The sequence below is a fragment of the Microcaecilia unicolor genome, chromosome 4 (assembly GCF_901765095.1).
Source record: "Microcaecilia unicolor chromosome 4, aMicUni1.1, whole genome shotgun sequence".
Lineage (NCBI taxonomy): Eukaryota > Metazoa > Chordata > Amphibia > Gymnophiona > Siphonopidae > Microcaecilia > Microcaecilia unicolor.
The window spans coordinates 76,315,325-76,338,801 of NC_044034.1; the positions used below are offsets into that span (position 1 = coordinate 76,315,325).

At 42.1% G+C, this 23,477-nt stretch overlaps 1 protein-coding gene across 1 annotated transcript in view; it reads left to right on the forward strand.

Moving 5' to 3' along the window:
• The first annotated feature begins 18,965 nt into the window (after positions 1-18,965).
• LOC115469606 (WD repeat-containing protein on Y chromosome-like) overlaps positions 18,966-23,477 on the forward strand; it is a 141,626-nt gene continuing 137,114 nt past the window's right edge. The window contains 1 exon segment of the mRNA XM_030202401.1: positions 18,966-19,033. Within this exon segment, the coding sequence (XP_030058261.1) occupies positions 18,966-19,033 (68 nt within the window).

The following is a 23,477-nucleotide window of genomic DNA, read 5'->3' on the forward strand; positions in this document are numbered from 1 at the left end:
TACCCGAGTTTGATTTGTCCTTGACGTTCTCAGGGCACAGACCGTAGAAGTCTGCCCAGCACTGTATCTTGTACTAAAAGTTCTGAAGTTAACATCGAAGCCCCTTAAAATCTGCACTCCAGCCCATCCATATCTATTCAGTTATGATCAGGGCGTAGATCACAGAAGTCTGCCCAGCACTGGTTTTGCTTCACAGTTACTGGTGTTGCCACCCAATCTCCACTAAGATTCTGTAGATCTATTCCTTCTAAACAGGATTCCTTTGTGTTTATCCCAAACTTTGGCAAACGTATCTGAGATCCACAGGTTTGAAAATTCCTTCTTCACCAGTTACCCTTGTTCTCTCATTCAGAACTCTTTCTGTCTCTCCAACATTGGCCTGCGTCGCTGGCACCATCTCAAAAAACTATGTAGAACCCTGATAAGTCACTCATAGGTGCACTGAGTACAGTAGTGCACAATGGATTTTCTTTGCAAACAGCCTTAAACATATAGGTGTAAAGGCTCATCGCTGATTGCCACCTTAGTGGAATAGTCCTGAAAACAAAGGACCTTCCTATCCTCATAGGTTAATGTGCCACGTGCTTGTGACCTGGATTGGCCACTGCTGGAAGCAGGATACCTGGCTAGATGTACCATCAATCTGACCCAGTATGGCTATTCAGCATTTATAAGGTGGTGAAGTGTGCAGGGGAGAGCAGCAAGGAATTTGCTTAAACTGGATATGGTATGTGGTAGGAGTGGAAATGGATGAGGTGTGTCAGTGAAACATAGAAACAGAGAAACATGATGGCAGCTAAGGGTCAATTGGCCTATCCAGTCTGCCCGTCCTCAGCATCCACCATCTCCTCCTTTCCCTAGTTTGGGTGTGCATGTGAATGAGAGGGTGGGGTCAGTGTACGTAAGTGGGTACATGGGTACATATGTGTGATTGTGTGGATAGGGAGTCTGTGAGCATGTGGGAAGTACCTGTATGGTTGAGTGGGTGGAGGTTGTGAGTGGATGGAATATAAGTATACCAGAACATGTGTGAGTGTATCCATGCACGTGTATAACAGTGTATGTGTAAAAGGGTATTATGTGTATGGTGTGTGTGTGTATCCCTTATGCTCAGCCCACGCAATCACACAAACCTACAACTTCCTACACCCAGCCTCCCATGCATACATCCTACAAACTTTTATGCCCTCCACACTTGCTTACACACACCATAAGTACATAAGTATTGCCACACTGGGACAGACTGAAGGTCCATCAAGCCCAGCGTCCTGTTTCCAACAATGGCCAATCCAGGTTACAAGTACCTGGCGAGATCCCAAAACAGTACAATATATTTTATTCTGCTTATCATAGAAATAAGCAGTGGATTTTCCCTAAGTCCATTTTAATAATGGTCTATGGACTTTCCCTTTAGGAAGTCATCCAAACCTTTTTTAAACCCTACTAAGCTAACTGCTGTATAATTATACTACAGCAAGAGGCCCTCACTGGATGCCCACCGAAAGGGTGGAAGGCCAGATTTTAGGACTCAGGCTGTAAAAATACCAGCTAGGTTTAAAAATCTATGACTGGCTGAGCATGGACTTGCTTTTCCTGCAAGTTAATATGTGTTCTACCCTAAGATCTATCCACTGGAATAGTGGCAGGCCAAACTACATAGCTTTGTACAGCTGAAAAGCACTGCCTAGGCCTGATAACCTACTAATGGCCTTATAGAACAAAATCAGGTACAAATTGAATGTAGCACTTATTAAAATGGAGTTTGTCTTTCTATAAGATGAAACTTAGATCATAAGATAATAGAAAAAGGGGAAGTGAAACTGATATGCTAAGAATAAGATGTTCTGGCAGAAGAGAAAAACATGTTGACAAAAGAGGAAATTGCGAAATAACTTGCAATAGCTGGAACGGAAAGAGTTGGGTACAGAACAACAGATGGCAGGACACGACAGTTTAACCACAGAAATTGAGAAATAGTTGAAAAAAAACAGGTCCCAAAATAGGTCCAGCCATAGACTTCTATTGAGAGAAGAGAGTATAAAAGAAGGGTGATTTGGGCTTAATTTCGGAGTCGTCCCCAACACTTCTCAGACGGCAGAGCGCTGTGCCATTGAACCCAGAATCTGTCCGATGTCTGTACTACTTTGAAACTTTGGTAAGAATAAATGCCTTCTATCTGAAACCTATCTCTGTCTTCATTTTCAAGTATTCCTTACCTGTCACTTATTTTACAAACTAAACTAAACCCACACCAGACACTCATTTTGTGCACAAAATACTGATAGATTCAAATAGACTATATGTGGGAACATAAATGGCCCAGAATACACCTAGATCCAGAAAGGCAGAAAGCAGAGGTCATGGGGATCAGTTTTGAATTACGCCTTCTGATGCCTCCCCAGAACCAACCACCCTGGGATTGGAGGGAAACTATAAAGAATCTTCTGGATGAACTTAAGATGTTCCCCTCCCCATTTGGAAAAGTCCAGAAGGGGTCTAAAAGAGGTCAATTTAAAACAGTGGTGAGCCCCGGTCGCTGAGCGTACTCGCTGACCTTCCTCCCCCCCATTTGAACGCAAGAGGGGATATTGACCCTCGAACGCTGTATTTTTACACGCTAATTTTTGAACACAGAGGGGATAAAATCTATGTGTTCAAAAATTTCTTTCCTGTCTTTCCATTTTCTTCTCTGTTCTTTTTCTGCCCCTCTCTTCTGTCCATCCTTTTGATTTGTGAGGTGTGTGCACGTGAACGTTTGGTGTATGATTGGCGCATAATTACGCGGCCAGGAGACTGCGATCGTGTTTATGCTGTGAGTATATTTCACGCTCAATTCTTTGGATCAGTCTTTATGCTGGCATTCTTGCCTAATGATCCTTTGATTTTGGCCGTTTTTCTGTTTCTTCCAATTCCTATTCCCATCCTCTCCGTCCTTCTTCCCCTCCCTAACTTCTCCCTTTCCTACCTCTGTCCGAGCCTTCATTCACTGCTCACTGCAGTTCTCGGACAGTACACTCCATCTGCCCTCCTGTATGTCCTGCGCTCTCAACTAGGATATCTCTCTGTCCTGATTGCCCTCCCCAATTGCCCTGTTTTTATTGCCCCCCTCCTTTTCGTCTCACTTGCCTATTCTGGCTATCTTTGTACTTACTCTGATCTCTGTTCTTTCTCACTGCAGTTCTCTGAAATCATTCCGGTCTGTGTCTTTTCTGCACTTAACTACTGACAGCCCCTTTTCCTGCCTATACACTGCTGTGATCTCCCTCTAAAAAGACCGGCGCTCTTTTTCTCAGCGCTGCACTTAAACCTCCGATTCTGCTTCTACCTTGTAAGAAATTGTCCCGCACTGTCTCTGTGAATTGCTGTATTATCTTTTCTTCTTCCCTTCCCCCGTTTTCAGACACTTTGAACAGTTGAACTTAGAGACGGGTTTCGTTTTCCCTCTATAATTTTTGATGCTGCAAAACACAGACTGGTAGATCTTATCGTAACCCACAATGTGGTTCTGCATTTTTAACCTTGACTTTTCTGTATGACCACACATGGCTCGCTTAGCTTCCTTTCTCTCTCTATTTCCTCTCTGTTACAAAAACCCTTACATTTCAGATTCTGTCTTTTTACAGCTTTGCTCTAAAACCCTTTTGTTACTATTGCGGTACATCCTTTTGTAATATGATTTGGTTTCCTGCCATTACAGTTAAACTACATCTGTATAATGGTTTTTCTAATTACTTTTACTTATAGGATTAATTAAGGGAACATTTACCTAATAATCCGTACTTGCATGCGTGGCCCCCCCTTAGGTTTTTGTTCTGTTATGGTCCAGTCAAAAGAGGGTGGTTTTCACTCCGGTATTTGGTTTTTGCCATTGTCTTTATGTGACATGATTAATATGCATATATTTCCTATACTTGTAGCATTTCCGGATGCAAGCTACATATGAAACCACAAAATTTGTTTTGCCGTTAAGAAGCTGGTGTTTTTAACCTTATGCCAGTTTAACCTATATCCCACTAACCTTTCTCCCTACTATAGTTTTCTGCATGTGCTATGCTGCTCATTTTTTTATTCCTGCTTTCCTAGCCATCCCTGTGTTATCTCCATCTCTCCTTATTCTTTGTCCTCCTCTCAAGGCAACTGTCCCTGTGTTTTAGGGCCGTCCATTGTTTTTTTTTCCTGTTCTGCTTTCATGTCTATCTGTCTGTAGATCTTGCACTCAGTAAGACCCAGGATTTCCTCTCTAGTGTCTCACGCCACTGCTTTCTCACTGCTTTTGGGATTTATTTCTGCCCGAGTCACATTTTTCTATATCCTTAGCTTCTCCATTTATAAATGCGTGTAATGAATTCCTTCTTAGATTTTGATGGTCGCCAGACCTCTCTTAAGAGAAATGAAGCTGTCTCGAATGCCTTTCTTTCTCTCTACTTCCTCGCTTATATCTTTATGATTATGTCACAGTTTTCGTTCATCCCTTGACCTTTACTTTCTAACCCTTTGGATATAATGCTATAGTGTCTGCCCTTTTAATGCATTTTCCTTCTAAAAATGGGTTTTCAATTGTGCTAAGTTTGATTGTTCAGCTTCTATAACAGAGGAAGGCTCAAGAGAATGCCAAAACAAAATACTTCTTAGCACATAAATTCAGTTGTAATCGTCTAGGAAGCCTTAGTCCGGAAACTAAAAATTAACCCTTACTTTACAGAATCAAGTGATATACTGGTAGTAAGGAAATTTAGATTGCCGTTATTTTAAAGACACAGTAGAAGACATTAAAAATTTTTTTGCTTTGAAGGAGTTGCCGTATCAAGTGTAGAATTGACAGCTTTTATATGAACACAGAATGATTACGGCGGTCTATCTGAGCAAGTAAAATAGCAACGTAGTTAGATTTGTCATACTTCCTCACACATTAACTCCCTGCTTCCTTACATAATAGTTTCTAAGAACTTCTATATGTTTGATTTGATAAAATCCTATCCTGATTAATTATACCAGCATAAAGTTTTTATGTGCTGTTTAGTCCTATTTTCAGTAGCCGTAATGTCCGATGCTTGCAGTGAGCACTAAACTCAAATTAAGCACAGGAAGCACACTTCCCTTCTGGTTTTTATTTTCCTTTTCCTTTAACATCTGCATCAACATTAAATCCTTTTAACAATTTTCTGTAAACCCGTATATATCTTAACCACAATGTCTCCTCAGACTGTGCTGACTTCCTAGCCATGCTGAAACGGAATCTTATTCACAGATATGTGTTTTCTGCCTATGGATAGAACGGTAACTTTTCACCCCCCCTTCCCTCAAATGCTAAGCCTGTTCTGTTCGTCATCATTAAGCATTGTATTTGGACTGCTTGATTCAATATGTTATATACTGTAAACTTGAAGTTTATGATGACAGAATGACACGTTTTAATTTGCTTTTCTAACCTGCTTTGCAACACCCTTTCTGTCAAACAGGAACATGCAAGTTTCTATTAGTAACTAAAACTGTTTTTATAACACAGCCTTATTAAGGAACCATATTCAGAGCTGTAAAAGCATTTCAGTACAAGGGCCGTACAGCTGGAAACGGACAGAACAATAACTTATGTGCTTTTTCCAAATGATTGCTAGTCTTGATCTGACTCTAAATAATTCTATAGCTACCGGAAACTACAGGAAACCACAGATAATTTATCTGACTTTGAATATAAGTGCATAGTTTCCCCGTAGCCACTTTTAGCTACACTTCCGGGTTTACTTTTCTCTGCATTAATCCCGTCTCTGCCACTTTCGACACCTTTCTGTCATACTCACTATATATGTAACTATTACTACGCTCTAAGTCTTCTACCTTTGTATTTTGTCTTTGCTAAAAGTCCTAAAAGTCCTGCACCGATCCTGACAGTAAGCTGCCGTTGTTACTGCTTCTCAGAGTGAATTTGTCACTTTTTCTGTACCCCCTCACTCCTGTCACAGCTTTGGCTGTAAGACTGTTAAACTTATCTCACTTCCACCTATACTTTCTCCTTGCAAAAGGTCTCTTGTCCATTATACAGCATTCTCCTGTCCCCTGTCTCTGTGACTTGTTTTTCTAAGCTATCTGGACTTCAGAAGCATGCTCTTCTCCTTCATGTACTGTCAGTACTTTATACTATAATTTATGGCTGGCTATCATAGTATACGGCCATCTTCCGGTTTGCATTACTCACTTTTTTATTGCTTTTGCGTGTTTAATCCACTGGGTGTCAAATAAAATATAACTAATGTTATTTCATAGTCGCTATTCTATTGCCTTGTCCTTGTTAATTGCTCCTGTATAGTTGCTACTGTGAAATGTATTCCTTTTTATTTTTCAGTTGTAATTTTAAATTTGTACTTGTCCTAGTAGCTGTTATCACACCCTTTTAATTCACAATTTGTTTTGGGACAATGTTATACTTTCAATTAATAATGCTTAAGGTTTGTCATTTATTTTCCTATCTGTTTGTGTTATACTGCGCTAGATATGAGGAGATTTTATTCACTCTCTAGATAAGATTCTCATATACTTTGCATTTCCGATACTCATATAATTCTGGTTTCTTGTGCTCTGCTTTAATGGCGTATTTGTTTGAAAGAAATATCTGTTGGAGCCCCAGCACCGTGCTATCGTGTTAGTTCATGGTTTGACTTAAAACTGTACCACAAGCCTGCTTATCTTCAGGGAACATGGGTTTTTGAATCCTGCTTTTGACCAGTATTATAGATTGTTAGAAAAATTTATAAAAGTCTCTTTTTAAGGATGCTTTTTAATACTTTTTAATCATCGGTGAGCCTGACTATATTATAACGTTATCTACAGGAAATACTGCACTTCCTCGTTTGCGTTGTGGTTTTCGTCCTCCGAGTGCATACAGCCTGCACTGGCTTATTTTAAACATTTGCAGTAATGACTTATGTTATAATGTTTCCGGATGAATATTTCCACGTCCTGAGAATGACAATCGCTTTTAAATAATATGGTTCTATAAAGAGTTAAATTGTGTAAGTCTTTATAACAAGTTTGATATGAACTAGGATGCAACACAGAAAGTCACATGAAATTACAATGGATTATTGTTACATTAACAGTTAGATAACCCCTTATATAACTTATATGATAGTGGAAGTATTCTGAACTATAGAGAAACATTTCTTTGCTTTTACATTAATAGATATGCATATAAAATAAGTTTTACCTTTCCGGTTGAGAAGATGATGGCTGCGTGCCATGAGAATACAGCGTTGTTTCACTTCAGTTATTTCCTGTTGGTCCTTTATAACCCAACCTTCTCTTTCCTTCTAATGCTGCAGCTGTTCTGTTTGTCATCATTTAGACATATCATTTCAGTCACTGACTAGTATGTATGTTTTATGCCGTATCATTGGAAGTTCTTGATGTAAGAATCACATGTTTTAATTTGTTCTTTTTCCCCTTTCACCTGTTTAGCCACAAAAGCTTCCTGCCATTGCATTCGGGTTTATTTTATTTTTATGTCCCTTTTCTGAGTGTATATTTATGGGTATGAGCTTGTCATCTTTACACCACGATTCTGGTGTCCTGTTTCAAAATTTATTGATTTATATGCTTCTCTTATATTTAATATGTCTTTGTTAATATACATTTTCTTGCCTTTTGTTGAAATCGGTGTTTCCTTTCACTGGCTTGTTGGATGGAAAATTCTATTTTCCATTGCTGCATGACAAGTGATGTCTTTGGCATTTTTAGTTCTGGCTAATGTGTTCCAACTAATGACTTTTTTGTGACTGTGCCTTCCCCAAAGAGCTTACATTTGTTTTGTTTTGCCTTGGAATATTTCGTCTTTCTCTCTATTTTTCTACCACTTCTATAGTAATTTTCAGGGGCTTTTCCCTGGAACATACTATACTTTCTTATATACCAGTGTCACGCTATAACTATTGGGTTTGATATCGATGCCTGGGGCTTACATCCATCGAAGGTGGATGACGGTATCGCAATTATTAGATTTTAAGCAGAACCCCATTCTATTTTTGGAATGGCCTGCATTCACTGAATTGGACTATTGCCCATATAGAAGTTACCGGTACAGATGCGCGCTGGGGATATACAGAGACGTCTAAAATCCTTTAGTTGCAAATTTAGACAGGTTGACTGGGGCCCTAAATTTTTGTTCTCTTCTAGACGAATATTTAAGCATCTATTGGGGGTTAGCGACAAAATGGCGAGTGTATTCCCATATATGGCGAGTGTATTCCCATATTTCTAACCGGCGAAAACCAATTAGATCGCTGCCCTTTAATTTTAGAGAACTTATTTTCGCTGTTCGCTAAAATCTTTTTTTGGAGTTTTTGCTTCCCCCACTTTTGGGGTTTTCAATATGGCGAGTGTAGTCCCATCACATGGCGAGTGTTATCCCATGTCAAAATTCATGGCGAGTGTTATCCCATGGTCAATTTCTATAGAAGCATACTCTGGAGGGCAGTATTTTTAGAGTAGGTTATATATAGTAAGTGACACAACTGACTCCTGCACTATTCTCATGTTCATGGCTATCATTTCTTTGTTAATATAACCTGCGGCAAAAGCATTGAGCTTTCCGCCAATTAGTAATTTATGTTTTAGGTTCCGCCAATGGGACGCTCTTGAAGACGCGTGAGTATAAGTGTTTTTGTTATACGCATGATGCATGTTCTTTTGTTTAGATAATTTTCCCGTGCATGGTTTTGTTTAGTTGCCCCTGTTATAGACCTCAGCATTTTGATTTGAACCATCTCACTTGTAGATATTGCATTATATTGAATACACTCTTCTATGAGTTCCTATGTGAATTGTCTTCCCCCTATTTCTGATCCCACTATGCCCACTTCCTCGTCCCCTACTCCCTTGGAAAGAGTCCTTAATTTCTTTCCCGCTGATAGAAAAGAACTTACCCGGTTATGTCAAACCTGGCATACCGCTTGGTCCGCTAAGGATCAAGGACTGGAATGGCCATCAAGGGGCTCATTTGATCAGGGCAAACTCCAAGCCTTGGTCTGCTACAATGAGTCCAACAAAACGGGAAAATCTAGGGATAAACATTTAGCTGCCATTAACAAATTCATACTTATTGCACGAAACCAGCACGATAGAGCTCTGGGTAAGTCAGATACCGATCAAGCCCCCTATCAAGATCCTGTAGCACCTACAGCTCCACCACCTTATGATGCTGCTACTGCTGCAAGTACTACCAAGTTGTTACCATGTGCAGTGGGATATACCCCAATACCCCCAGGATATTTTGATAAACCTGACACAAATCCTCAGCTACAGATTTCTCAGCGATCTCAGACAGTGACACCCCCGCTGCCTGCAGTATCTCCTGCTCCTATGATATTTGACCCACCTACTACCGTGCACATCGCCGGTGTTGTTGATCTATCTCTTCCCTCATCACAAAAAAACTCAATTCCAATATCTCAGGGGTCAGTACAAACTCAGACGCCTTTAACCCCTTCAACAATCCCAGTGGCCCAACCAGTAGCCCTGATTTCGGCCCAATTACCCACTGTTACCTCTGCTCCAACGATGCAAGCAACAACCCAGACGCTAACCCCACCACCGCCTCATGTATATCGTACTCTTGGAGGCTATGAGATGGAGATACCCCCTCCCATTATTGAGCAATATCCTTGTGTCCCGAACCCATCAGTTCCGGCCACCGTCCAGTACCCTGCTATCAGTCAAATTGACGTAGCTGCCCAGACCTCCACCTACCCTAGCCTAGGATCCGGGTTGACTTCACACATGACCACCCAAACGACTACCTACCCACATATGGGACACACAACTCAGACATCACCTCCACCACTACCTTTGGACTCTTCTGTCCAAACTGGTCCCTTGCCAGCTGAATCCCTACAGTCTATCCTGTCTCAATTACGACAGATGGGTTTCATTCCATGTAGTCCTGCTACACAGACACGGGCTATTTGTCAGGAACTCTATGATCGGGGTTTCATTAAACCACCCCCTGCTCCAGTGAACCCTTCAATGCCCATTCTAGAACCTCAGTGTTCTATTCCTCCTAGATGGGACACGTTAGGTGCACGGCCAATGCGTCCCTTGGTACTCCCAGCCAAACCAGCTAATAAGGAGCGACCGAAGGTTAGACTCTCCCCATTAGACGAAGCATGGGAAGTTTTAAAACAACAACTCCCCACAAAATCGGACATAGAGGATATTCGAAACGAGCCTCCTCCGATGTTCCATTTCTCCTCTTTTTCAGATAGTGAAGTAATCCCTTCCCTTGCAGACGATTCACCTCGTTTCACGTTACCTAATACCCCAGTCCCCTCGGAAGAACAATACGATCACACATTGGCTAGTATGGGAGATGGCCTCGCGTTTGTTTCAGAAGGACTTCGTTCCTTACACAAGTCCCTGACAACGCAACCGCACCCTGATACCCCGGACACCGTGGTATCTGTTGCACCAAAATCTGAGTTTCCTCAACAACATGATGTTATTTCTCATCATACTAGACAGCGCCATCCTCACAGTTATCTTACTGATGAAGGATCTAGCCGCTGCCTTGCGGTTATTGACAATTCCCCACACCCTACAAGTTTGAATATCAGTACAGACCCTATCTTATCTAGTCCGCCTAGCACACCTGCCCAATATGTGGCTTTGCATGAGAATTCATGGCATTACGTTCACCCATGGGTTGATAATCTCGCAGGATGGTCTGAGGCGCTCCAGCCCCAGTCCGCTCTCTTCCCACGTGAAGGATCCTTACGTTCTGACAAGCTTTCACTTGTAAGAGATCTAATTTATGACCACCCCGACCCCCATTGGGATCAGAAAACAACCCTCTATCTAATCCAAGGTCTTCAGGTTTGGAAAAAGTATGAGAATCAGTTTCCCCCAACCACCTCGATTGATCTCCTTAAATCAGTGAAACTTTTTCCCCTGCTGAATAAAATGTCAGGTGGTGTCCCTCATACGGAATACACCCCACTTTCAGCTGTTGAATTGAATAGCCTCATACTACAGCTCCCGGATATTGCACAGGGAGGTAACCGCTGGTTAAAGAAATTACAGGACATAACCCTGGGGACTACTCTATCAGTAGGTGATATGAAAGCGCTCCTGGGCAGAACCCCACACGCTAGTATCACTGACATATTCACTCAATCGGGCTATGCAAAATTTGCCACCGATACTCAGTATGATGGCAACCCTTTGACAGAAATTCAGACCAAAGTATTCCAGGAAATCCGGACCATGTATCCGACCCTTAAAGACTTTTCGGTTATCACTTCCCAAAGATGGGAAATGGATTCAGAGCCTATTGAGGCCTATTTACTCAGACTCCAAGACCTCTATAAGGAAGAAACAGAGGAAAAATTTGACTCTGATAATGCCCTCCCAGTATTCTACCATTTACTGAAGGGAACCTTACCTTCAGAAATTAAACTTAAGTTAGAGAACACCGTGGGTCTCCAATTAGAAAAATGGCCTAAAATTCGTGAACACATCCTTCATCATTGCAGACGACTTATTAAAAGCAAGCAAAATGAAGCCCAACATCGTAAGACAGTACACACTAACTTGGAGGTGCTACAGACTGAAGATCTCAAAGAGAAAAGAGCCTCTAAGAGCTCTGACACCAATACCAATACTCCTAACACTTCTCCCCCTGTTATTGTTATGTATGCTGATCAACGCTATGACAATAACACCCGAAATCAGGGCCCACGGCCCTACCGCCCAGACCGTAGAATTGATTACCCTGAAGAAAGAGGTCGTCGCTCTCAACCCCAGCGAGGTCCCCCAAGGGGCCCTCTTGGAGATACTAGGCGACAACGAGACTATCGTTCCTGGCCTAGCCCTGATCGCTATCCTGATGTGCTCTGTTATCGCTGCCAACAATACGGTCATTATGCTGCTGAATGTCTTCAGACACAGCCATATAGATTTAGAAAATCGCAGATCCGTCAAAATCCCCCTGAACGGCAGTCATTCCCTTTATGGAACCCGGATCAACACCGTCCGCAGTGACCACAGATTTAGGGATCAATATTACCCACCCCATAATGACTAGGCGTAATCCGAACACGATTTGATTTTGTTGCTCTCAGTTACTCAAAACTACTCGGCTCCTCATTTAGTATCCGGTAACCATTTCTCTGTATATGTGTTGGTTTGATGTTTCTGTTTCCATTACAGGTAACATGTCTTTATTTTATATTCCTCTAGGTTTAATAGCAAGTGTATATTTATGGTACCATACAAATGACCTAACTAAGTCAGCAAGTTATTTATTTATTTATTTGCTTTTATGCATACCTTCCCTGGGGAGTTCTTATCAACTGCAGGGATGAGCGATCCCCGAAGGATGTTCATTTTATATATATACCTGTACTGACTTATTTATGCCATTTTACTTTATACGGGATCCCTTTTAAATAAAAGCTGTGTATTGCTCATTGTTAAAATGTTTTCTGCTTTAACTGTTACGCTGTTTACATTCACTTCTTTAGTTTTTTCATGAATATAAAGCCTTCATTTTTGAAATCTCTCTATGGTATGTGTGATATCTGAAAGCTTTTCATTATTTCCTTGTCTAAGAAAGAAGCAATATTTAATAACCATTATCCGTTTTATGGAATAAATGCGAGAAATATTCCCTTGAACTGGCCATTTGGGGGAACATTTTGCGCTGATCATAGATTTTGTAGTATTCTTGAATTGAGAATTGGTGAAGCTTTCAGTCATAAATAAGGAAAATTATGCATTCAACTTTCTGATTCCTTTCTATTTAAAACAGTATGCTTTGTGTATTTAACTAACACCTTGCTTCAACTAACTCTTGCCACGTGGTGATTTTGTCTTGAAGCGATATGCTTCTTCCTACTTCTTTGTCTGATTGAAAAAAGGGTTACTTAAACTCTATGTGAAGGTCAATAACTTTTGAATGTTTTTTTCATTTGTCTTTTTCAAGGAACCTTTTTCTTGCATTGCCATCTGAATATGCCTTGTTACAATTCAGATATATCATATTTTGTTTTATTTTTATTTTTCTTTTAAGCCTATTTTTATCTTACACCCTTCAGGGTGCTTTTTTTTAAATATTTTAATCTTTTTTTAATTTTTTTTTAATTTTTTTTTAATTTTTTCATTCTCGATGCTTTGTTTCTTACCATGCCTCCTTCCTGGCCCCCATTTATACCCACGACCCGCCTCCTAACCCCTTGTCTAATTCTTGTATTTACGCAATAGTTCTTCATGACTCCCGCTACCATTATGATTACTTCCAATAAATTAAGCACATAAATTGCACTGTTTAAGTTTTGCCTTTCCCCAGATGGATACAGGAATTCCGTTGACGTCCCTCACCGAGGAGACGACTGCTAGCAAACAAGAGCTACCCGATAATATATCTGATCTGAAGGCTATATTGCAGCAAAGAATCGCTAGCATAAAGGACAGATGCACAGACCCCAACATTACCCGGTGTGAGATACGAGACATTATTGAGTGTGAGTTTCAACAGATACATCGATTGGTCCATGAGCGAAAGAGATAGGCTCTCCACTTACTGGCGTTGCAAGAAGCTTTGGCCTCTACCCTTCTTTCTGAATCGTCTAGCTCGTAAGTCCTGCTGGCCTCCTGCAGCTGAGGGCTCAACCCTTGGTGAATGTTAGTCATCGCAGGTGAAGATTCCATATCTATTGGCGATAGATGGCAACACATTGCCCTCCATACATCAATAACATGAACATTTACCATCATCTCTAAATTTTTATTGTTAGTTTTTGTACTTTTTTTGTTCCATATACTTAACCATTGTTATTTTGATCATGTGTTCGTTAAAATTACCAATCTGTCTCGCACGTTATGCAAGCCAGAAGTGGGGATATATTATGCACATCCCAATTTCTAGTATTAAGAGGGTTGCAATTGACCCCTACCAAACAGGAGATATAATTTTATATATACTATTGCTATTTATGAAAATTGGCTTTTCATTATTTAACCCTTATGGTTTCCCTTTTGTTTTTGCACTTAATTAGCACTGATTTCTCCATGTTTACATTGTCTTTCATTTCTCTTGACATTTATATATTATTTTTGCTTATTCAATTCACACTGATTATGCCCACCAAGATATAGCAATGTATCATTCAGGCATACAGTTATTTTGCTTATTCCTTTGCCAGCCTCTGACTCTTGATGGACTTGATGGTATATGCCTAGAATAAAGACATGGAAAGATCCCATTTTATACACCACAAGTACGTCTTCAAGATCTATCCAAATGATGTTAGATCCCCCAAGGTTGTGGCAATAATCTTTACACCTTGCAAACTATTGGACCATAAGTTTTGGGTCCATGTGAAAGATATACGCAGAACCAGCCTAACCATCTCAAGACCAGTCACTTCCTTCAGCAAGCCAGCCTGAAAATCCAGCCCTGTTAGATCTTCCAGATTCTTCAGCGCTTCCACCGCCTCAACCATGATCGATGAAAGAGAGTTCAGAACTGATACTTCATTTGAGATTAACTGTTGCTGTTTATGGACATTATAGATTCATATTTTGTTTTATTTTCCAGTTTAGCAGCAATCCTGTCTATATATATTGAAAAGGTTTTATTTTTATTTTCCTATTATTTCCTTTATTGTTCTAATTGTTTTTCTAAGAGTTTCCCCGTTATTTCTGTTTATGTAATGCAGGTGTAAACCCTGCTTGTATCAACCTGTTATGCAATTGTTAGCTTTGGTATAGGCTTACTTAAGCTGCATGTCTTTCTGTAGGTTTGACTAAGCTCCAAGTGGGGTAACGGATATATAAAATGCTTCCCATACTTCCAGGTCATTATGCATATGTCAATATCCATGCATGACCTTTGTTAATATAAATTTTCCTAGGATTGACCCTTTTTGCTGTATAAGACAACCTCATACCTGTTTGAGGATTCTGAATATCTACAACCTTAAACAGCCTGCAATCTGAATACTAACCATATATTTGTTGAGCCACCATAACAATGCTTAATCAAAACCACTATTCCTTCTCAAGACCACTGAGAAAGATACATTAGATTATCTCCCCATGCACTATGCTACAGATGCAATAGAAGTCATAGCAAGACCTGAAAGTATTTATTAGTATGATCCACCTGAAATTGCTATTACCCACATACCTATACTTCATGAGATTTTGCAGATGAACTCATGGATTTGTCCCATTCATAAAACCTCTCTCACTACAGGTTTGAATTAGCCTCAAGAGGGGTAACATCAAGATTAAGGCCCAAGGGATTGGGTAATATAAAGGGAATTCCATATGCCCAAAAATATACCACCTAAGAATGAAGTTTCCTATCTTGCACCATACCTTCTAGCAATTTGTAAGACCAAAACTCCTCCTCTCGTTTGATAGCTTGCCACCTTCTGGAATGGATGATGACGAGCTTGACGAGCTTTGTGTCACCCCTCTCCAGAGGGGGTGACAAGTGGGGAATGTATAATTATACTACAGCAAGAGGCCCTCACTGGATGCCCACCGAAAGGGTGGAAGGCCAGATTTTAGGACTCAGGCTGTAAAAATACCAGCTAGGTTTAAAAATCTATGACTGGCTGAGCATGGACTTGCTTTTCCTGCAAGTTAATATGTGTTCTACCCTAAGATCTATCCACTGGAATAGTGGCAGGCCAAACTACATAGCTTTGTACAGCTGAAAAGCACTGCCTAGGCCTGATAACCTACTAATGGCCTTATAGAACAAAATCAGGTACAAATTGAATGTAGCACTTATTAAAATGGAGTTTGTCTTTCTATAAGATGAAACTTAGATCATAAGATAATAGAAAAAGGGGAAGTGAAACTGATATGCTAAGAATAAGATGTTCTGGCAGAAGAGAAAAACATGTTGACAAAAGAGGAAATTGCGAAATAACTTGCAATAGCTGGAACGGAAAGAGTTGGGTACAGAACAACAGATGGCAGGACACGACAGTTTAACCACAGAAATTGAGAAATAGTTGAAAAAAAAACAGGTCCCAAAATAGGTCCAGCCATAGACTTCTATTGAGAGAAGAGAGTATAAAAGAAGGGTGATTTGGGCTTAATTTCGGAGTCGTCCCCAACACTTCTCAGACGGCAGAGCGCTGTGCCATTGAACCCAGAATCTGTCCGATGTCTGTACTACTTTGAAACTTTGGTAAGAATAAATGCCTTCTATCTGAAACCTATCTCTGTCTTCATTTTCAAGTATTCCTTACCTGTCACTTATTTTACAAACTAAACTAAACCCACACCAGACACTCATTTTGTGCACAAAATACTGATAGATTCAAATAGACTATATGTGGGAACATAAATGGCCCAGAATACACCTAGATCCAGAAAGGCAGAAAGCAGAGGTCATGGGGATCAGTTTTGAATTACGCCTTCTGATGCCTCCCCAGAACCAACCACCCTGGGATTGGAGGGAAACTATAAAGAATCTTCTGGATGAACTTAAGATGTTCCCCTCCCCATTTGGAAAAGTCCAGAAGGGGTCTAAAAGAGGTCAATTTAAAACACTGCTTTTACCACATTCTCTGGCAACAAATTCCAGAGTTCAATTACACGCTGACTGAAGAAATATTTTCTCTGATTCATTTTAAATTTACTACTTTGTAGCTTCATTGCATGCCCCCTGGTCCTAGTATTTTTAGACAGAGTAAACAAGCAATTCACATCTACACATTCCACTCCACTCATTATTTTATAGACCTCTATCATATGTCCCCTCAGCCTTCTCTTCTCCAAGCCGCTTTAGTCTTTCCTTATAGGGAAGTCATCCCATCCCCTTTATCATTTTTGTTGCCCTTCTCTGTACCTTTTCTAATTCCTTTATATCATTTTTGAGATGCAGTAACCAGAATTGAACATAATATTCGAGGTGTGGTCAGACTATGGAGCGATCCAAAGGCATTATAACGTCCTCATTTTTGTTTTCTATTCCTTTCCTAAAAATACCTAACATTCTATTGGCTTTCTTAGCCGCCACTGCCACACACTGAGCAGAGGGTTTCAGCATATCAATGATGACGCCTAGATCCCTTTCTTGGTCGGTGACTCCTAATGTGGAATTTTGCATTACATAACTATAATTCAGGTTCCTCTTTCCCACATGTATCACTTTGCACTTGCTCATATTAATCATCATCTGCCATTTAGATGCCCAGTCTCCCAGTCTTGTAAGGTCCTCTTGTAATTTTTTCACAATCCTCTTGCGATTTAACAACTTTGAATAACTTTGTGTTGTCAACATATATAATTACCTCACTAGTTACTCCCCTAAACTCCATCTTCACACCCACTCACTTGCCACCACACACTGTCCTACATAGTTCTATTCACTCCTCCCCCTACCCCATAATGCATTCACCCACAGCTCCACCTCCTCACACACATCCAATTTACATTCCCCCTTCATCCTCCCAAGACACCTCCACCCTTCTATTTTCTTTTTAATTACCTCTTCAAAGGTGAGCTCAAGGCTATTTACAAATTCAGCTACAGTGGGTATTTTTCTGTCCTACAGGTCTTATAACTGAAGCAATGGAAGGTGGCCTGACTTGCACAAGTTCAGAAGGAGTTATTACTGCCCACTAGGCTAACTCCTCTATTTCTACAATTCTATGTTGGAAAGCATTCCACAAGCCATGATGTTACATGCTTTCTCTACATATTGCTAAGGCATGTGGGATCTCTAAGGAAGAGATGGCAGATTATATGGATGGGCAAAAGGCTACATACAGTGGAGGAGCGGTGATTCCTACAAAAGTAGTCAGGTCAAGGAGAAGGGGGTAGGACAAGTTGGCTCTATCCAACCACAAGGGAGACGTATAGGTTTCAAGATGGCTCGACACAACTGCCGTGCTTCTGCGCAGATGTACCTGTGTCAGGAATCACCAACTGAGGTGAAAGAAAAGGTAAGAGTTTCAAAGAACAAGTCAATATGTGTAGTGTGTCAATGCTGCCATCTGTTGATGAATTATGAACGTGGAGGCATTACTTTTCATTCAACCCTTGTACAAACTCCAGGGTTTCATTAAGTAATCCCTTCAGAAGCAGGCTACCGCCACTGCCATTTCCCACGAGAAGTCTGGCAGCAGCCCAACCGCAGAGAAACGGTCCTGGTCGCCGTCAACCACGGAGTTTCCCCAGGTGCTGCTCCCAACGCAACTTGATCTCGACCACTTTTTCTACCTCTGGTGACTCCTGATGCAGGAGCATCTGCACCGAAACACGGCAGCCGTGTTGAGTCGTTTGATTTGCTCCTCAATAAAGATTTGGAAACCTATACGTCTCCCTTGTGGTAGAATAGAACCAACTTGTCCTTCCCCCTTCTCCTTGAGATGATATGGATGGGCAGACTAGACAGGTCTTTATCATATGGCCTTTTTCTATGTTTTTATGTAGAGTGGGATAAGAGAACATGCGCATGTGAAGTTCTCCACCTCCTTCAAATTGGGAATCCCAGACATACTGCATTAATATGTCAAGAAAAAATACACAACTGAGTGAAAGAGAGCACTGTGGGCTGACAACCAGGGAGCCCGATTTAAATCCCAATGCTGCTCCTTGGTCAAGTCACTCTCCATAGCCTCAAATACAAACAGATTATAAACCCTCAGGGGACCTAAACCTGAATGTAACTCACCTTGAGCTATTACTAAGGATAAGATGAGAGCTATATTTAAATACACATTAAGCCAGAGAGAAGCATCACTGATACCTCTGTGCATCTGCAGGGTGCTGCTGAGTTAGTGGGAAGTAATGTGAGCTGAGCAGTGGGAGGGAGGGAAGCCAGGCGGGAAGGAGGGGACGGGGGAAGCCGAGCAGCACCGGTAGAGATGCAGCACCTGCAGCGGGAGTCAACGTAAGAAGCCCGATGTGCCAAGAAAAGCTCACGATTATACAGTTTCTCATCCAGCATCATGCCTTTCCGCAGGAAAGTGAGAGCAAATTCTGCTACGGGCAAGCTCGAGACTTTCCATATTGTCAGGTAAGGCAGATCCCCACAAGAGCTGAACTGAAACGCTGGCTCGGGGCTGAAGGGAAGCTGCTGTTTACTGTAGTCAGGGATTCCGGTAACCGGAGCTGCGCCTCCTACCCCGCTGAACCACCTCTGTTTTAGGCTCCAGCTAACAAGTCATTCATTTATTATATGATGTTGATGGAAGCTGCAGCTTCCCCTAAGGATGAAAATTCGTAGGGCAAAATGAGAACTCTAATTACTTGTGTTAAGGGCTCTATATTTTCTGGTTGTTATTTTGCAGCCTGCAAACTCCTTAATTAGCAAATGTTCTCTTGATAGGTGGCTGTCTTGGGAAAGATTTCTTTGCTGTGTTTAAAAGTTTATGGCGAGTGCACACTGAACAACTATTGCTATAGTTAGGAATGAAAATGGAAATAACACAAGTTGTTATAGTGTGTAGAATGGTTCGAATCACCAGCCTTAATGGAAATGTGTAATAAATTCCATTCATTGGATAAATGGAGGTAGAGAAAGGGAGAATTTAATGAAATGAGGAAAAATGAATGTTCCATTCTAATTTGTTAAGAAAAAGGTATGCAAGCCATACTCCTCTTTTTGTTAATAAACTGACATATTGCTTGTCAACTTGTTCTCGATAAGGCTATTTGCTCTTATTGTTGTCAGATTTAGGAGCCCTTGTATTAAGCCACAGCAAAAACTGGGCTTAGTGTGTGCCAAAGCAGGACTTTCCTATGGGCTAATCCCAGATTTACCACAGTGGTATATTAAGGATATTTCCAATTTGTTTTTTTGCAGGTTCTGCGCTAATTTTTCTATTACCTCGCAGGACTGGCAAACCCCCCCCCCCCCCCCCCAAAACATGATACCACTTACCATCTCCTATTTAGGAGGTGCTGAGCAGAGGCATAGCCAGACCTCAATCTGGGAGAGGGCATGAGCCCAAAGTGGGGGCACATTTTGCCCTGCCTCCCCATTGCTCTCAACCCCTGCCATAACCCCACATAGCTGTGCTGCTGCGGATTCCCCAAGCCCACCAGCAGAAGCTTTTTGTGGTGATATTCACCGCTGCACTCTCTGCTCTGCTTTCCCACCCCAGCCTGCAAGCTCATTTTTCATGAAATTGGGGGGGGGGGGGGGCAGCAGCCCTGCCCCAGGCCTGGCTCTGTGTTTCAGCAGCCCTGCTCTCACATGTATAGAACTGTGTAGAACAGTGCGTATATTCCAGAAATGGAGCTTTCACTATGCGTTCCAAAGGTTGGAGGAAATTGTATAATTTGTGTAAGTGCAACCCTAGCCATTGGAGCAGGGGCATAGCCAGACACCCAATTTTGGATGGGCCTGGGCCCAAGATGGGTGGGCAGAAGAACCCCACCCCATCCCACAGGTGATTGGTCTCTCCTCTCGCCTGCATGCCATATGGAGGGGTATAATTGAAGGAAAACGTCTATTTCCATGGGCGTTTATCTCCGAGAACGGGTCCGTGAAGGGGCGGACTAAACCGTATTTTCGAAAAAAATAAACGTCCATGTTTTATTCGACAATTTGTGAGCTGGGCATTTTTGTTTTTCAGTCATAATGGAAAATGAAAGCGCCCAGCTCAAAAATGAATAAATCCAAGGCATTTGTTCGTGGGAGGGGCCAGGAGTCGTAGTGCACTGGTCCCCCTCACATGCCAGGACACCAACTGGGCACCCTAGGGGGCACTTTTACAAAAAAAAAAAAAAAAACGTTAGAGCTCCCAGGTGCATAGCACCCTTCCCTTGTGTGTTGAGCCCCCCAAATCCCCCTCAAAACCCACTGCCCACAAGTCTACACCATTACTATAGCCCTAAGGGATGAAGGGGGGCACCTACATGTGAGTACAGTGGGTTTGAGGGGGTTGGACGACTAAGCATTAAGCAGCACAATTGTAACAGGTAGGGGGGGGATGGGCCTGGGTCCACCTGCCTGAAGTCCACTGCACCCCCTAACAACTGCTCCAGGGACCTGCATACTGCTGCCAGGGAGGTGGGTATGACATTTGAGGGTGACAATAAAAAGTTGTGAAACATCATTTTTTTTGTGGTGGGAGGGGGTTAGTGACCACTGGGGGAGTCAGGGGAGGTCATCCCCGATTCCCTCTGGTGGTAATCTGATCATTTAGGGCACTTTTTGGGGCCTTATTCGTGAAAAAACAGGGTCCAGGAAAAGTGCCCTAAATTCTAGCTACAAACTGTAAAGAGTATGTAGGACAGGCCCCAAAGGAACCCTGGGATAGGCCAGAATACCCCCGTTATAGGCAGGCATTCCCCAGGAAAAAACTAGAAATAAAGAACTACAACTCCCAGCATGCCCTAAGGGAGACCGGGGATAAGAGAAACTATGTGCATTCCCAGGAGTCTCCAGAGGAGGGCCGCAGGGGAAGGAGTAAGGCTGATTCTCCAACCTGGTGGAAGAGGTGGTGGAACAGGTGGGTGGAGAAAGAAGAGACACCAAAGAGCTTTAATGAAAGAAAGGGTGAGCAGCTGGGAGAAGGGCGGGGCGAGGAGAATATGGATTGGGCTCCTGAGGAGAGAGAGGCAGAGAGGAGTGAGCCTTGCCCTATGGAGTTGACTGAACCGGAGAACACCCTGGAAGAGCCGATGGACTTTTCAGCTCTGGCTCAGCGAAAGCCAAGGAAGTAGCGGGGCCAAGCCGGGTCAAGCGGGAGGAGGTCAGGTAGGAGTATGACTGACCAAGAGGGTGGGACCCTAGGCTTTGAGCCCGCGCAAAGCCATTACTGGATGAGTTTGAAGCTTGGCTAGAACTGAACTGTGTTTTGAAAGCCTGGCTAAACTGAGCTGTATTTTGAAAGCTTGGCTAGAACTGAACTGTGTTTTTGAAAGCCTGGCTAAATTGAGCTGTGTTTTGGAAAGCTTGGCTAGAACTGAACTGTGTTTTTGAAAGCCTGGCTAAATTGAGCTGTGTTTTGGAAAGCTTGGCTAGAACTGAACTGTATTTTTGAAAGCTTGGCTAGACCTGAACTGTGTTTTGAAAGCCTAGCTGGACTGAGCTATGTTTTTGAAGTTTGGCTAGAACTGAACTGTGTTTTGAAAGCCTGGCTAAACTGAGCAGTGGGGTAAAGCTTGGCTAAAAGTGAACTGTGTTTTGGGAAGACCCCGCTACACTGAACAGGGTATTTTTTTTCTTTCTTTTTTTATTATGTGCTGCTACTCTCCCCCAGGAGGGAGGGAGAGGCAGCAGCTGTGGAAGCCGGGACTGGGAAACTAACCGGCTTGAGAAAGGTGAACTATAACTGTGCTTTGTTTTGTGTTTTGGTGCCACAACTGAGGGAAGGAGGGAAGCCCCTCCTAGGCAATAAAAAGCTTCATTGTTCTGAGGGAAAAAGGAGCAGTACTGGAAGGTGTTCTTCAGGCTGTGGAGAGCTGCAACCGCTGAGAAAAGAGGATACACTTTACAAAACGCATACTTTTTTTCCATTATCGGCGAAAGGCGCCCATCTCTCCTTGGCCGATAAACACGCCCCAGTTCCACCTTCTCCACGCCTCCGACACGCCCCCGTCAACTTTGTACGCTTCAGCGATGGAGTGCAGTTGAAAACGTCCAAAATCGGCTTTCCATTATACCGATGTATTCGTTTTTGTGAGATAAACGTCTATCTCCCGATTTGGGTCGAAATCTAGGCGTTTTTCTCTTTCAATTATAAGGTGGATGGTCTCTCAAATATTCCCCCCTCTCCTGCACACCTTTTAAAGAGCAGATTTTCACCGGCAGTAAGCAGAAACTAATAAACAGTACTCATGTTGGCCCCACATCCTTCCCACTGATGCAGCTTCCTCTTTCTGCATAGGTGGGAATAAGTCAGAGGGGAAGGCTTTGGGGTCGGTGTGAGCAGTATGTATCAGTTGCTGCTTCCTGCAGGCGAAGATCTGCTATTTGTAAGGTATGCGGGAGGGATAGTTGTTGGGAGTTTTCAGCTTGGGAATCTCTGCCAGCCACATCATAGGTGTGCTGCTACTGGTGGGCCTGAGCTCAAAGTGGGTGGGCCTGGGCCCACTCAAGCCCACCCTTGGCTACACCACTGCATCGGAGCTGCCTTCATTGTCTTTATGGAGACAGCAGATGATCTCTCTTTTACAGCTGCTGCGTTTGGACATTCAGGATATCAGTTTGCCACGTGGTGATCACTTTCAGTGAGTTTGGGAGAGATTTTGGCATACTTTGACACCCCGGGTTTGCAGTAGTATACTTAACTTGCTCTTTTGAGTTATTATATACTATATTTTTGCTGTACTGCCCCACTACACAGGGTTGAGTTGGGTGGGAGGGTGGAGAAGGGAGGCTTGTTTTGTATAAGTATTGATAATGAATATCATTGTTTTCCTGTTTGTTGTTTCAACTTTTTCCTAATAAATGATTTAAATATATAAGTGCCACCCTAATTGTCACATATACCCCAAAATGCACTATA